This window comes from Lissotriton helveticus, chromosome 2_1 (assembly GCF_964261635.1).
Source record: "Lissotriton helveticus chromosome 2_1, aLisHel1.1, whole genome shotgun sequence".
Lineage (NCBI taxonomy): Eukaryota > Metazoa > Chordata > Amphibia > Caudata > Salamandridae > Lissotriton > Lissotriton helveticus.
The window spans coordinates 2,009,924,239-2,009,938,741 of record NC_136059.1 but is presented as its reverse complement, the minus strand read 5'-3'; the positions used below and the strand labels follow the sequence as shown (position 1 = coordinate 2,009,938,741).

The 14,503-nt window shown below is 44.7% G+C and overlaps 1 protein-coding gene across 3 annotated transcripts in view; it reads right to left on the bottom strand.

Moving 5' to 3' along the window:
* GUCY1A1 (guanylate cyclase 1 soluble subunit alpha 1) overlaps positions 1–14,503 on the bottom strand; it is a 548,740-nt gene that overhangs the window by 97,571 nt on the left and 436,666 nt on the right. For all 3 annotated transcript variants that reach the window (XM_078676973.1, XM_078676975.1, XM_078676974.1), the window contains exon 8: positions 2,124–2,278. In XM_078676973.1, the coding sequence (XP_078533099.1) occupies positions 2,124–2,278 (155 nt within the window). The remainder of the gene's footprint in view (positions 1–2,123; positions 2,279–14,503) is intronic.

The following is a 14,503-nucleotide window of genomic DNA, read 5'->3' as shown; positions in this document are numbered from 1 at the left end:
CACGCTGTAATATAGACGCGGATGGAGATGCAAAGAAGATGTTAGAAGGCGCACTGACAGTGCACCACCTAAAATCTGGCACACTGTCAGTACGCACCCAATAACAGCCCTCTGGAGGGAGGAAAAGGGGTCCTATGGACCCCGTAGACATCCTCTTACAGGCAGGCGCAATCACTCACTGCACCCGCCTGCAAGGGTGAAATTCTATCGTGAAATGTTATTGTGTACCTTAGGCAAAAAGGTACAACGCGGGGAAAACTGCAATATTTGTAGCATTAAAATGACTTGTCATCACCTGCTGCTATTTGTTTTACGTGTTTTCAATGTGACTGTCTTTTCTGCATCATTCATCTGAGAGTCCTTTTCCCCCAATGACTTGAACACAGTGTGCCCTATTACAGAACAATCACAACCAGCACTAAATTGTTGGCAAGCCAAAAAAGCTATTAGAGTAGAAGGTAAACCTGGTGCTATGGTCATTAAATATTGTCAACAGTGATAGGGAATTAGAAATAACACTCATGTGCAATGCATTATCGTTTGGCTGAGATTACCGGCCTTCTTCTGCTACTAGAAACCTTTCCAGTAACTCTGTGAAAGAACATGGTGTAGCATGGGCTAAATCAAGAAATACTGATACACTACAGCTATACTTCCGTCCTCCACCTCTCTCTCAATAACTACGATTAGGATAAGTGTGAAGTTACAATGTAAAGATTTTAGCAAATGACACAGTTTATCAGCTTTGCTTACATGCACTAGGTAATTGTAGCTGAAAGACTGTCCATCCAACTCTGGAAGCAACCTTACACTATACACCCTCCCAAGAGATCTCCTGGTAAAACTGTTACCAAATTATTCAGTTGTACTTTTCCTGACCTACTAAGATCCTAGCCTTGCATTCATCATACACACAAAACCATTTGAATGCAAAGCTTACCTAATGTTCCATGCTTCCATTTGTGTTTTATTACATCATGCACAGACCTCATTAAATTATGCCATACTTTACATTATTTCAATTATTTCCCAGTACATGACAATCAAGTAAACCATCAGCCACAAACACGATGGCTACAAATGACTGTCACGTAAGTTGCTAAGTCTTCCCAAAAATATTTTCACAGAATTGTTAAATTTGACATTGACCACTTGTGAGGCTTTTTGTCATTAAACCAAGAAGCATGATCCAGTATAAGGCATATTATCACATTTGAATATGAACGGCAACCATCAAACCGCAAACACAATGAAAAAACACCACGGACAGCATGCAGTTTATTGCCATACAAAAGTAATCTTGATCAGGTATGTTGTTTAGTACATCAACAATCACACCAATCTATTGGAATCTATGATTCTAACACTGACCACCAAAAAGACCAGGATTATTAAAATAGTTATGAAATAGCTTAAATGAAAATCTTTACAACCCAGCACTCTTTTGGCACATACTCTGCCTGCGCCCAGTGACTGACACATGAAACCATGGCCTTACAGGACTGTTACTACTGCTATAATCTAAGGAAGCATTGCAAACACCAAATGAATACAGAAAAGAAAACAAACAAATGGTACTTTAAGAGAAAAAAATGCGTATTGTCTAAACGTGACACTGACTCATCTATTGCTCTCGATAAATAAATTAATATATATATATATATATATATATATATATATATATATATATATATATATATATATATATATATATATATATATATATATATATATGTTTTTTTATTTGCATTTTCTAATTTGACATCTGCATCTACTCACATGCAACCTTTACACACATATGTAGTGTTGGAACCTTTCAAGGCAGCTGGCAATGCAAGTGTGCGCTGAACAACTCACCAAATGAGGTTCTGTAAAAACACAGATGCTCGTTAGGCAGTCAATGGATTTCAGTCAGGGTTTATCCTTCGATTTCTCAGAGGGTGGCGCAAGTAAACAGTGACTGCAGTAAGTGTGCTTTCAGAACTGCTAATGCTATACCACCCGGTACTTGAAACGAAAGGCACAGTACATACATAACCCACCTCAACCCGTTCTCGGGTTGCTTTGCAAAAGCATGCCTCGTACTGTCACATTCTGCCTCATGCATAACGCTGTGGCGGTACCTGTAAGTCGTTGGACTGACGTTTATCTTCCGGGGGACGCTGCAAGACTCAAATTTGTTGGCCAATGTGACGTTGTTCCCAAAGAGACAATAACGTGGCATTTGCACGCCAACGACTCCAGCGAAGACAGACCCGGAATGCAAACCAATGCGCATCTAAATAAGAGAAACACGAAAGATTAGATTATTGGCAACCCCCAGCCACTGTGCGCACTAAGTTAAAACACTGACAGCTGTTTATTTAAAGAGCTTGATCTGACTGAGCAGCGCTAATGACGCATGACCCACAGGAGCCAAGTCTGAGTGGATTACAGAATGCTACCCAGGCTGGTGCATGTGCTTGCCTTCTCTGCTGATTCTTCTACCATATGCTTAGTGGTTTGATTTGTATTTACTTCGGTGACTTATTCGCAGAAGAATTAGTACATACGGAATAAGACTGACTGGGGCCTGGCTAGTGTACCGCACACTGTATGATGGACACGAAGGGCATAGTTACTGAACAATCACACAGCGCAGAGCGGCAAAGTCGCTGCACTGGATTGAGCTAGTGGGAGAGAACATTGCCAAGCTATATCTTCTAAGACATGGTGCTGTCGCCCTTTTCCCCAACACTGACCACAAACAGGCTGCCTAGCACCACTTTTGCCCCACAGTGCAAATGTGTGTGTGCCATGTGTAGCATAGGTTTTGTCCAGCTAAGGCACCATTCCAGTACAAAATACTATTCCTACACCAACTTATACACTTTTCCCACATGGTATGTGTGCTGTACTGATCAGCCAACATCCAATCTGTGAAACATTAGGAGAAATAAACATATTGGTTCTTGGTGACACCTGCCTTGAGAAGGTGTTATATTTTCGTGAAAACCCCACATCTACGATTGTTTGTTGAATGGGTTTTGTGTCAGAAACCATGGGTGGTAGCGTGAGAACACCGAGATACCATGCATTGGAAGCATCCTTAATGCACATTACATGGAGGCACAGTAGCACAAAACGCTATTTGCATTATATGTAGGGCTACTTTCCACTGCAAAAATGTTTTACACTGTGGATGCTTCATCAACAGTTTTTAGCAATTTGCGCCACTTTCTGTAACTTTGCACTGGTGCAAATTGTTGATAAATCTGCCCTCAAGGGTATCAGTCTTATAATGCCAATCGCTTTATTGGAGTAAAAGGGCCAAGGACTTGAGAGAATGTTTTCTGAGAATAAAAACACATTTGCTTCTGTTTTTAATACTTTTCTTTGACAGCTGAGCTAAGCAACAAAAATCGCTTTTCGCTGTATTACAATCAATGATAAATGTTTAGTACAGTACTTTTTCAATAATGTGCATCTTTTTTCTGCACAGATATGCTTTTTTATACAATATATTATAAAAACTTACTTTTACTAAAAAATAAAAACCTAACAAATTGAAAGACACTATTAGTGCACAAACTTGTGTCCTTGCTCGCACTCATGCAAGCTTCCAGGGGTTCTTTTACAATTGCTCTTATGCCTCCGGTCTAGTGACCAGTAGCTCACAACATGCACCAGCCTGCTCTTTATGGGTTCTTGAACGCATTAATTCTTCATGCAGGGAACCGGATCCATCTCAGAGGAGCGGACCGCTTGGCGCTGCAGTACCCTCCCTGGAAAGCATCATCAAGGGGGCTATGGGAAGCTATGGACAAGGCCTTTGACTCGTACGAGCCCACATAAGAAACCGACCCGAAAACTCTTGCTGTAGGGCACAAGGTCATACCTACCTCGCTAGGTGGGGAATAATAAGCAACGGGCATGTCGGATACTAAGAGCTTCTCTTTTGTTAAGTCAGGATGGTATATACCTATTCTTGCCGTTCTATCCTCTTGCTCTCGTTTATTTCTAACTTTCCTATACTTTTCCTACTTATTCCTACTCCTCTACCAAAATCGAGCCAGCAAGGGGAGAACCACACAACATGTACTGTACTACTGTGACTATGCCAAAGGTGGTTAACCCATTTACCAGCTTTATGTTTCTTGTATATACTTTATATAAAAAAATTAATTAAAAAAAAAAGAAACCCAAGGGCTCCTTTCATCAAATATGTGACGAGGTTGTTGACTTGCTTGTAATCTCGTGTGTGGTGATGTCGTGCCAGAAGACATACATTTAGTCATTGTAGAGCATTGTCTATGCCTCAGGCACCACAAAAGTCACCCCAGGAACTTTGCTGCAGTTTGGTGAAAGCTGTCTTGAATCATTTAAAATGACAGGCGTACTACTGTATCAAATATTGCTTAGTAGAGAAATATAAACGATTAAAAAATAAATTGTTTCTCGACAGTTCTGGTCGGGGAAAACAATTTGGATCATTGCTATTCTCTGTCTTGAAGTAAAGACTCTTCCCACATGCCTTCAGAATCGGCTCTGACTTCGCTTTATTATCTGCTTAACTTTTAGAGAAATTACTGCAGGGACACTGTAGGATTTACCAAAACATAAAGTAAACCCAATGGCCCTTTTGCAATGAACACAATATCAATACGATCAAGAACAACGAGTAAAACAGTAACTATACATATTATTAGAACACACAGAGGCAGATTTATGGATCAAGAATAGTTTAGCCTGTTTCCTTATCACTTTCTAGTGTCATGGCCACCATGTAAGACCTGGAAGAGAATCAACTAGCCATAACAAACCGAAGGTGGATTAGAATGTATTGAAAGATGTCTTTGCAGGATGGCAGACGAGTTGCAGGAGGTATAAGGTGGCTTCTTGCTTACCACTATACTCCACATGGCTGCAGTGAGTTAAAAGAGCTCATGCTGAACAACACATTTTCAGGATGGAACGGATACCAGATGGATACAGTTATTAAGGAGAGAGAGTCAGGCGACTAGAGTGAGTGCTATTACTTTGTAGCCAACGGAAATCACACTGCCTCAATCCAAACCCAGCAGCCAATTCTATGGACCTTGAAATGATTTTAGATACTTTTGGTGACAGGTTGGACTTTACTCTTGACAGTAGTTCCATGAACCCTTCCGGTGCTGATGATGGAACCACTCCGTCATCAGCTGCGGTGGCGCTGTGCTGATGACGGAGCGGTTCCGTCATGGCCCGCTCGCTGCGCCTGCGCGGCGCGGATTCCGCGCCTGCGCTGGGCGTTCCATTGAGCGGGCGAGGCCATGACGGAACCGCTCCGTCATGAGCACAGCCTAACCGCGGCTGGTGACGGAGCGGTTCCGTCACCAGCATGCGCCTGCCGCGCGGCCGCTCCTTAGCACTGCGGCGGAATAGCCGCCGCAGCGATGTGGTTAAACATAAAAAAAAAATGAATACATGGTTCTTGCCTTACCTCCTACTCGCCAAATTGCAAATTCATCTCTTAAATGGCTACGTTGTGAATCATGATCACCCAAAGGTGAAAGGCTGCTGACTTTAGAATTTCAGAACTTGTAAGAATTATTCAGCTTTTACTCTACCATTATGTGTAAGGACCTCTTTAAAGTGATATCTGAAATCTATTCACTGTACAATCCTGCTACAGCCACTACGGCTTCACCTAAATTCTGACAATGTCTTCTGAAGCAGATTTAGAGCAGTTTTGAATTGCTGCATGCCATCATGACCAAGTATCAAAGTTCATTGCAACCCAAAGCTGAGGCTTTATCCCCTCATTTTGGCCAACTTTAGTTTCTCTGGAACCTAAAACTGGTTCATTTTAGTTCAGCTTTTATTTATTTATTTTATTTAACAGTTTTATATAGCGCCCCATCACAAAGGACAGTATTAGGGCACTCGAGATTTGAAAACAATGTTGCACAGTTTCATAATAACACAAGTTATATGATTTTGAAATGTTATAGCACGGTACTGGGCAACAACAGAATAATTCCTAATTTTTACACAAACAGAAAATGTGTGGTTTTACATAAATCTTGAAGGACGAAAGAGAAGGGTTGAGGAGGAAGAGAGTTAAAATGCAACAGCTGTTACTGATGATATTAGTTTTGTGGTTTTACACTTGTAAATATTGGTAATTCAAAGTTAAACAGCTCCTCCTTCCGAGACCTCTTTCCAAGGATAGGTTGGCTTATTTAGGATGAAAAACTGTATTGGCTAGGGAGCAAATTTGACACTTTCTTCAATGGGAAGGCAAGGTTGGATTTACTGGCCACTTTAAGGCAATATTACACTCAACAGTCAGACTTATATCTTCAACAAGAAAGTTCGATCGCATCATTTCAAGTTATATTTTTTCAATGCACAGAGCTTGGTTAGGTATGACTATTGATGACTACATCTAATCACACATGGCGACAAATGGAGTCATACCTAACTAAATCCTGCACATTTGACAAATTTAGGGCATTATTCACAGTTTTTCAGAGAGGGATATCTGCTAATGAGTGGCATTCTTAGTATGGCAAATTGGTGGATGTCTGTATCTGCCCAACACTAACCATCAGTGTTTGTTCAACACCCTCTTTAAAATATATATGGATAGACGGCAGGCTTATTGGCTTCATCGGTAGACGAGTACATCAACACATATAAAGTAGACCTACCGACTTTGTCAAAATGTCACCAATAAGTATGCAGACTGTTAGAAATTGGGGTTTCTGGTTGGCAGAGGAATGCACCCTGTCAGGCTGGAACCACAATCTACGTCAGGGTAGGTCACAACACAACCTAAATTATGCTGTGCTCAACCTCTTGTAGATTGACAAAGAGCAGTCAGGCTTAAATTAAAAGGCAATGTGTAAAGTATTTGTGCCACACTTCATACAACAACACAGTGAAAACACACCAGACTCCATACCAGGTAAAAAAAAAAATATATGATTTTTATAAATGACACAAGACGAAAACAATGAAAATCCATCCAGTAGAAGTCGAGATATGAATTGTTAAAGATTAAATGCAAAATATAGCAATTGGAAGCAAGTAGTGCCTGAAGGGTTAATTGGTCACACAGCGCCGGGACAAAGTCAAGAGTTCAGGCCGACCGCAATGGAGCGTGGGCCGGACACAGGAGCAAGAGTACCTTGACCCTGCTCGCAGCATCAAGATGTGTTGTTGATACACACATAGTTGAGGTGTTGTGCCGAATTTCTCCATGCAATTGTGGCAATGTGTCGATTCCATGAGTGGAGTATCGTTTCTGAAGTGCAGCCGTTGAGAATTCAGTGCACCAGGTTTCTTCACTCTGTAGAGGCGATGCATTGATCTTCTCCACGCAGTGGCGGTGATGCATCGATTCCAAAGTGGTTGTTCTGAATGGGATGTGCCTGTCCGTTTCCAGCAACAGCGGAAATGCATTGATTCTGCTCTTGAAACAGAGGATGCGTCGGTTTCACTGGAGCAAGCCCCTAGATCCATTTCCAAGGGTTCATGACTGGGGCGGCACCACTTGGCAGGGAAGACTCACAAGCAGATGAGCCTAAGGGTTAGAACAAGAGGGTTCTAAGTCATTTGTGTCCCTGAGACATTAGGCAACAGGAGGCAATCCAGCAAGCCCATGGAGTCACTCAGGGTTAAAGCGATGCAGGTCCAGTCCTTCTCACCCAGGCAGAGAGAGAGCAGCAGTGTAACACAGCAAGGCAAGAGTTCGGCAAACAGAAGTCACAGCAGAGTTGCAGTCTCTGAGCAGAATATAGTGATCACAGGTCCAGAAGTGTACTGATTTGGTACCGCAAGTGGTTCAGTACTTATACCCAGTGGTGCCTTTGAAGTGAGGAGGACTTAAAAAAAAACTTTGAAGTGCACAGACATTCTCCCTTCCTCCCCTGGCTCCTGGCACACTACAGCATGGTAATCAATCCCTTGTGTGGGGACAGGACACAGCCCTTTCCGGTGTAAGTATCAGCTCCTCCCTCCCATTCTGCTCAGGATGGCCCTTCTGTGTGCAGATGACCACTCAGGCACACATACCCTTCCTTTTAGTGTGTATGTCTAGAGGGAGTGTAGGAAGCCAGCTGTCACACACACCAGACATGTATTCCAGAGACAGGCAGACAGCACCAAATGGCGAAAGCAAGTAAATGCCAACTTTCTAAAAGGGCATTTGCTAAATTGGAAATTAAAATCCAACTTCGCCATGCGTTGCGATTTTAAATTGTGAGTTCAGTGATACTATACCTGAAACGTCATCTCTTCACAATTGGGAGTTACACTTAAAAGATTTAATAAGGTATTCCCAATGTTATCTTATGGGAGAGATAGGTCTTGCAGCTGTGAAAAACGCCCTACCCTGTGGGTTACACAGGTCCTACCTTAGGGGTGACTTATACTATCAAAAGAGAAGGTTTAGGCCTGAGAAGAGTGTTTACTTGCTAGGAAAACATGGCCTTGTGAAACTGCACACACAGGCTCTGCAATGACAGGCCTGAGACATGGTTAAGGGGCTACTTATGTGGGTGGCGCAATCAGTGATGCAGGCCCACTAGTAGCATATAATTTGCAGGCACTGGGCATGTAGTACCCTTTACAAGAGACTTACAAGAACATGAAATATGCCAATTGGAGATGAACCAATATTATGTTTAGGGGAGAGAGCACAAGCACTGTAGCACTGGTTAGCAATGGTAAAGTGCACAGAGTCCTAAAGCCAGCAAAAACAAGGTAAGAAAAATAGAGGGAGGCAGGCAAAAGGTGGGGGAAGACCACCCGAGGCTGCCAGGTCTAACACAGACTTACTGGCTTTGTCAAAGAATTTGCACACTAAAATAGGAAAGGCAGGACTATTGGCGTTAGCATGAGGTTAGCACATCAACCTATACAAAACAAACATATTGACTTTGTCAAAAATTCAACCCAATAATTTTGCAAGAGCAAGCTGTTCCTGCAAAAACTAATATTTTGCAGGAACTGCTATTGCATTTTGTCTACAACTTAACACAATAATTTATCAATAGCCATATGTCTTTTAAGTACACAAAGGAAAATGCATTACAAATATTTTACCAAACAAAGTTCAAAATAAAGCTATTTTATTCCAAACAACCATGAAAGTGTGTTTGAGTCTTAATTTAACAAACTTCAGACCACAAAACTCAGCCAAAGAACCAACCACAAGAGTTGCCTGCACTCTGGCTGAAGAAAACGGAGGCAAAGGGCTTGATTACTATTGCTATGCTGCAACACTATCAAAGTCGTCCGCGCACCGCCCGCCAGATTAGGAGCTTAATCCTATTCTGGCTGGTGGTGCTTTGGCGGTGCCACAGTGGTGTGTTTCTAAGGCTCATATTTGAGCCTTAGAAAGGCATCGCAATGGGAGTGACAAAGCGCGTTTCTGAACGGCATGGACTGTGCAGTCCATGCTATGCAGGAACAGGGGGTGCATACAAACAGGGGGGCACACCATGTGCCCTGTGGAGGCCCCCTTCTCACCACTACCCTTTGCATGGCGGGCTTACTGCCATGAAAAGGAGGGCGCTGAGGCAACTCCTAATATGCTTGGCTGAAGCAACTCCTAATAGCACTACCAGCATACTGCTGCCTCAGACTGCTGCTCCACTACAGCGGGATCACAAATCCCCGGTGGTTGCAATGGTCCAGTGGCGGTCCGACCCCCACATTTGTAATACTGCCGGAAGTCCCACAGTGCGGTGGTCATTAGACCGCCTCTGTGATGACCGCCGTAGTCGTAATAAGGCCCTAGGTGTTCTTTTTAAACTTTGCTGTGCTTCTGTCAACCTCCTACAGCATGTTTAAAAGTATAGGTGGTGCCACTGCCCCTTCTTGGTGCACCTTAAGCAAAATTGTTTTAAAAAAATTCCCAAGCAGAGCATTATGATTCACTCCCGGGAAGGAGCAGTGAATTCTCAACTAGAGCCATTGCTGCTTCAATAATAAAGTGGCAAGGCTGCTTTTTTAATATTCATTTGAGAATCCTTTCTCACCCAGGCCACCCCGGTCAAAAAGAAAATAGCGTTAGGAGCCCAGGCCTGGCTGTACCCAATCCAGTGTGGTGGGAGCCCTGGGCCTTAAAATGGCTCAGTCTTCCCAAATGCTGCTTGTGCCGACTCTCTAGGCCCTGGCCCACCATGATGGTTTAAAATAGGAAAAGAGTGGGATACCATCATGTTGCTTTTGTAATTTTATCAGGGATCCTCTGCGTATGAGGCAAGAGGGGTACAGAAAGAGGCAGGAGCAGTGCAGAAGGAGGAAGAGAAGTGCAGAAAGAAACAACAGAGGTGTAGAAAGAGGCAAGAGAAGTGTAGAAAGAGGCAAGAAAGATGCAGAAACAGACAGGAGAGGTGCAGAAAGAGGGAACAGGGGTGCAGAAAGAGCCAAGAGGGATACAGGAAAAGGCAAGTGAGGTGCAGAAAGAGGCAACCTAGGTGCTTAAAGAGGAAAGAGATCTGCAGAAAGAGGCAAGAGAGGTGCAGAAAGAAGCAAGTACCAATTTAACACCCACATTTAGCAATAAGTAACAGGTGACCATTCTAAGTTTGCAAAGGGCCTTCCACCATACTGTTATACTTGTCGCTGCATTTTTGGTAATGTTTGAGCAAGAAAAAAGGCTTTTTTGTTCAAATCTGCAGATTAGGCAGCAGATGATGGATTATGTGGCTAATGCGAAAAATGTATAATTGTGCGAAATTCGGTGCAGCCAAACAGTCACATAATTCTAGTGGCCCTGCTCATACCTCAGAAGGGCTCCTCACTTATTCCTTCTTTTTTGTCTCATAGAGTTCATAATTTAGCTTCTATGGATACGAGGAAGAGTAAACCTGAGGTTACCACTCCACAACACAGTGTACCATACCACATAATTACTCTCCATAACACATAATCCCACTCTCCATAATTCCTATACACTAAATTCCACATACTTTCTATCCACATAATTTCACTGCACAACATAACACATAATTCCACTACACACAAAGTACATCCACTCCACTCCAAAAAACATTAGTAAAAAACTTTTAGATTTAAAATGCCAATAGCTCTAACTCTTGCAAATGCGAGACCTATTACATTACAAATGCTTTTTTAACTGGTAGTCACGTTTGCAGAGTGGTGGAGAAAGGGGGATTAGCCTCCAACCAGCGTTCAGGAATTCTGCTGTGTAGGACTTACAGGAGGTACCGGGAGGGCTTCTTGGCTCCCAAAGTCCCTCAGGAGTAAAGTGGACTTTATCCCCCAACCAGTACTGTGCCAGGAGACTTATTTGCAGAGTGTTGGAAAAAGAGGGGGGCGTTGACTAAAAAACCTCTTAGCAATCCCACTGTGTGAGACTTAGTGGAGGTAACAGGAGAGGTAGTTGGCCCCCTCCTATTAGCTCCAGTAAGTCCCACAGAGGAGCATTGCTAAGTTCTCATAGTAGGCCACGCCCACTTTCCCCACCACTCTGCAAACGCGCTCCCTGGAGCACTCTTGCATGGGGAGTAAAGTCCAATTCGTTGGTGGGGGTCCTTAGGGGCCAACTAGCCTACCTGTTACCTCCACTAAAACCCACACAGTGGGATAGCTGACAAAGTGGACACACAACATGCCCCCTTTGTCCACCACTATGCAAACGCGCCTCCTGGCATGCTATTGGTTGAGAGGTGAAGTCCCCTTGCTTATGAGGGTCCCTGGAGGCCAACTAGCCCTCCTGCTACCTCCAGTAAGCCCCACACAGCTGGATTGCTGAGAGTAGTCTGAGGCTACGCCTTCTTTTTACACCCTCTGCAAACGCACCACCTGGCACACCGCTGCTCGTTCACTTTAGTCCTGAGGTCCTCAGGACACAAGAGGACCTTATCGCCCCACCAGCAGTGCTACAAGAGGGCCGTTTGCAGAGTGGTATAGAAAGGGGCATGGCCTCGGTCCACCTCTTAGCAATCCCACTGTGAGGGGCTTACTGGAGGTACCTGATGGGCTAGTTGGCCCTGAGGGTCCCTCCGAATTCAAGGGGACTTAATCCCCAAATTAGAACATGCCAGTAGGTGTGTTTGCAGAGTGGTACGGGGGCGAGGCCTCTGGTGAAATGACATTTTTTGTTTGTTTTTGTTAGAACGGAAGCTGTGTGCCCCCTTCTCTTAATATTTTTGGGGCCTTGGGAACCCCATCACCCAGGGCCTAGCCAGCCTTTTCCATTTTTTTTTCACGAGGGGGCCACGTGGTCCCCCAACTGAGGCCTTTATCGGTCCGGGGCATTGCCTCGTTTTTTTTATTATTAAATATTTGACAGAGGGGGTGGCGTGGCCCCCGTCCCTTATTTATTTATTAAGCAATTTGTATTGCGCGTACTCAACCCGAAGGTGTCAAGGCGCCTATCCAAAAAGATCAGCAAATTACAACAGCACTGCTACAGGTAGGCACGCACAAAGAGATGAGTCTTTAGGGCAGATCTAAAGGCTTGAAGAGTGGGGAGAGACCTTACCTCAAGAGGGAGAGCATTCCACCATTTAGGGGCCAGATTGGAAAAGGCCTTGCCACCCCATCTGGTCTTCCGGACACGAGGAACGGAGAGGAGGAGTCTGTTAGAGGAACGAAGGTTCCTACCGGGATTATAACGGGACAGGATGCATCCAATCCCAGTGGGGCTGGTTTTAGCTAAGGCCTTATAGACCATGCACATAGACTTGAAAAGGATGCGGTCCGCAACGGGGAGCCAGTGCAGCTGCTTCCGAGCCGCGGTGGCAGAGGCACGTTGGGGTAGATCGAGAACAAATCTGGCCGCTGCGTTCTGAACCACCTGCAAGCGCTGCAGCTGGCACTTGTTAAGTCCAGCATACAGCGCATTGCAATAGTCCAGACGCGAGCCCAGCAGGGCAACAGCCAGTTGCTTTCTTGCCTGTAAGGACAGGTAGTGCCTGATTTTCCTAAGGATGTGGATGATCCCCCAGCAGGTCGATACAGTCCTGTTGACCTGTTGGCACATGCTAAGGATAGGATCGATCATGACCCCCAGGTTTTTAGCTGAGGATGTAGGATCCGGACAGGCACCCAAAGACTCCGGCCACCATTCGGCGGACCAAATGTCCTCCCTTCCTCCAAACACCATCACCTCAGTCTTCTCCCCGTTCAGTTTCAATGAATTGTGAATCATCCATTGGCCGACTGCCTCCATACAAGATCTAAAGTTGGCGGCAGTCGACGTAACTGATTGGGAGAGAGAGACGAGGATCTGGGTGTCGTCCGCATAGGAGACTACCTCCATCCCATAAGATCTAATAAGTCTGGCAAGGGGGGTCACATAGATATTAAAAAGGGTAGGACTAAGCGCTGACCCTTGAGGGACCCCACAATGCACAGACAAGGATGGAGATAGAAACTGACCCAGCATCACCCTTTGCTCTCTATGATCGAGAAAAGAGGAAAGGAGTCCCAGGGCCGCCCCCCGCACTCCAATATCCCTCAGTCGAGATGTTAAGACTGAGGGAGAAAGGGTATCGAAAGCAGCCGTGAGATCAAGGAGGATCAGGAGGGAGGTCTGTCCCCCATCAACCCGCGTGCGGATGTTATCAAGCACTATGGTGAGGGCAGACTCGGTGCTGTGTTCCCTCCTGAATCCATGCTGGGAAAGATCCAGGCATCCGGAGTTCTCCACAAAGGAAGCAAGATGTTTGTTTAGGTGGGCTTCTAACATCTTTGCGGGAGCCGGGAGCAGCGAAATGGGGCGAAAGTTTTTTAAAACCCCAGGGTCAAGAGATGACTTCTTGAGCAGAGGTTTTACCACAGCATTTTTCCACTGCTGGGGAAAAACGCCCTCCTCCATCGCCCTGTTCATGATGTCAACCAGAGGGGGAAGGAGGGATTCTCTGCACTGCTTTAGGATCTTTAGCGGACATACATCTAGCGGAGATCCAGATTTGGTTTTGGCAAGGAGGATCTCAAGATCGTGGTAGGAGAGAGGGGGAAAAAAATCAAGACCCATGGACCGAGGAGAAACGGCGCCGTTAGAATCCAAAATAGCGGGCACCGAGGGCATAGTGGTAGAGGATTTGAGGGATTCCAAAGCACTGTGAATGTCCAGTATTTTGGACTGAAAGAAAGAGGCTATTTCGTTGCAGAGCCCCTGGGAGGCAACCACCGGGTCTGGGGTCTGGAGAGAAGTGAGGGAATCAACGATTCTGAAAAGCTCTTTAGGAGACGAAAGTGAGGAAGTGAGGGCCGTAAAGTAGTCCTGTTTGTTCTTAATCACTTCCAGTTTATATTTTTTAAGCAAGATCTTATGTGCTTCTCTGTCCTTAAAATTCCAGCTAGAGTGCCATAAGCGCTCTTGTCTCCTTACTTGTTGTCTAAAGAGCCTTAGTTGTTCGGAGAACCAGGGAGCTGAGGGTCTTTTCCTGGCTGTATAGCAGGACCTAGCAGGAGCCAGAAGATCCAAGGCCTCCAAAATGGTCTTTTCATATTGTGAGACCGCCGATGAAACGTCCCTGGGCCACTTCTAGCCCCT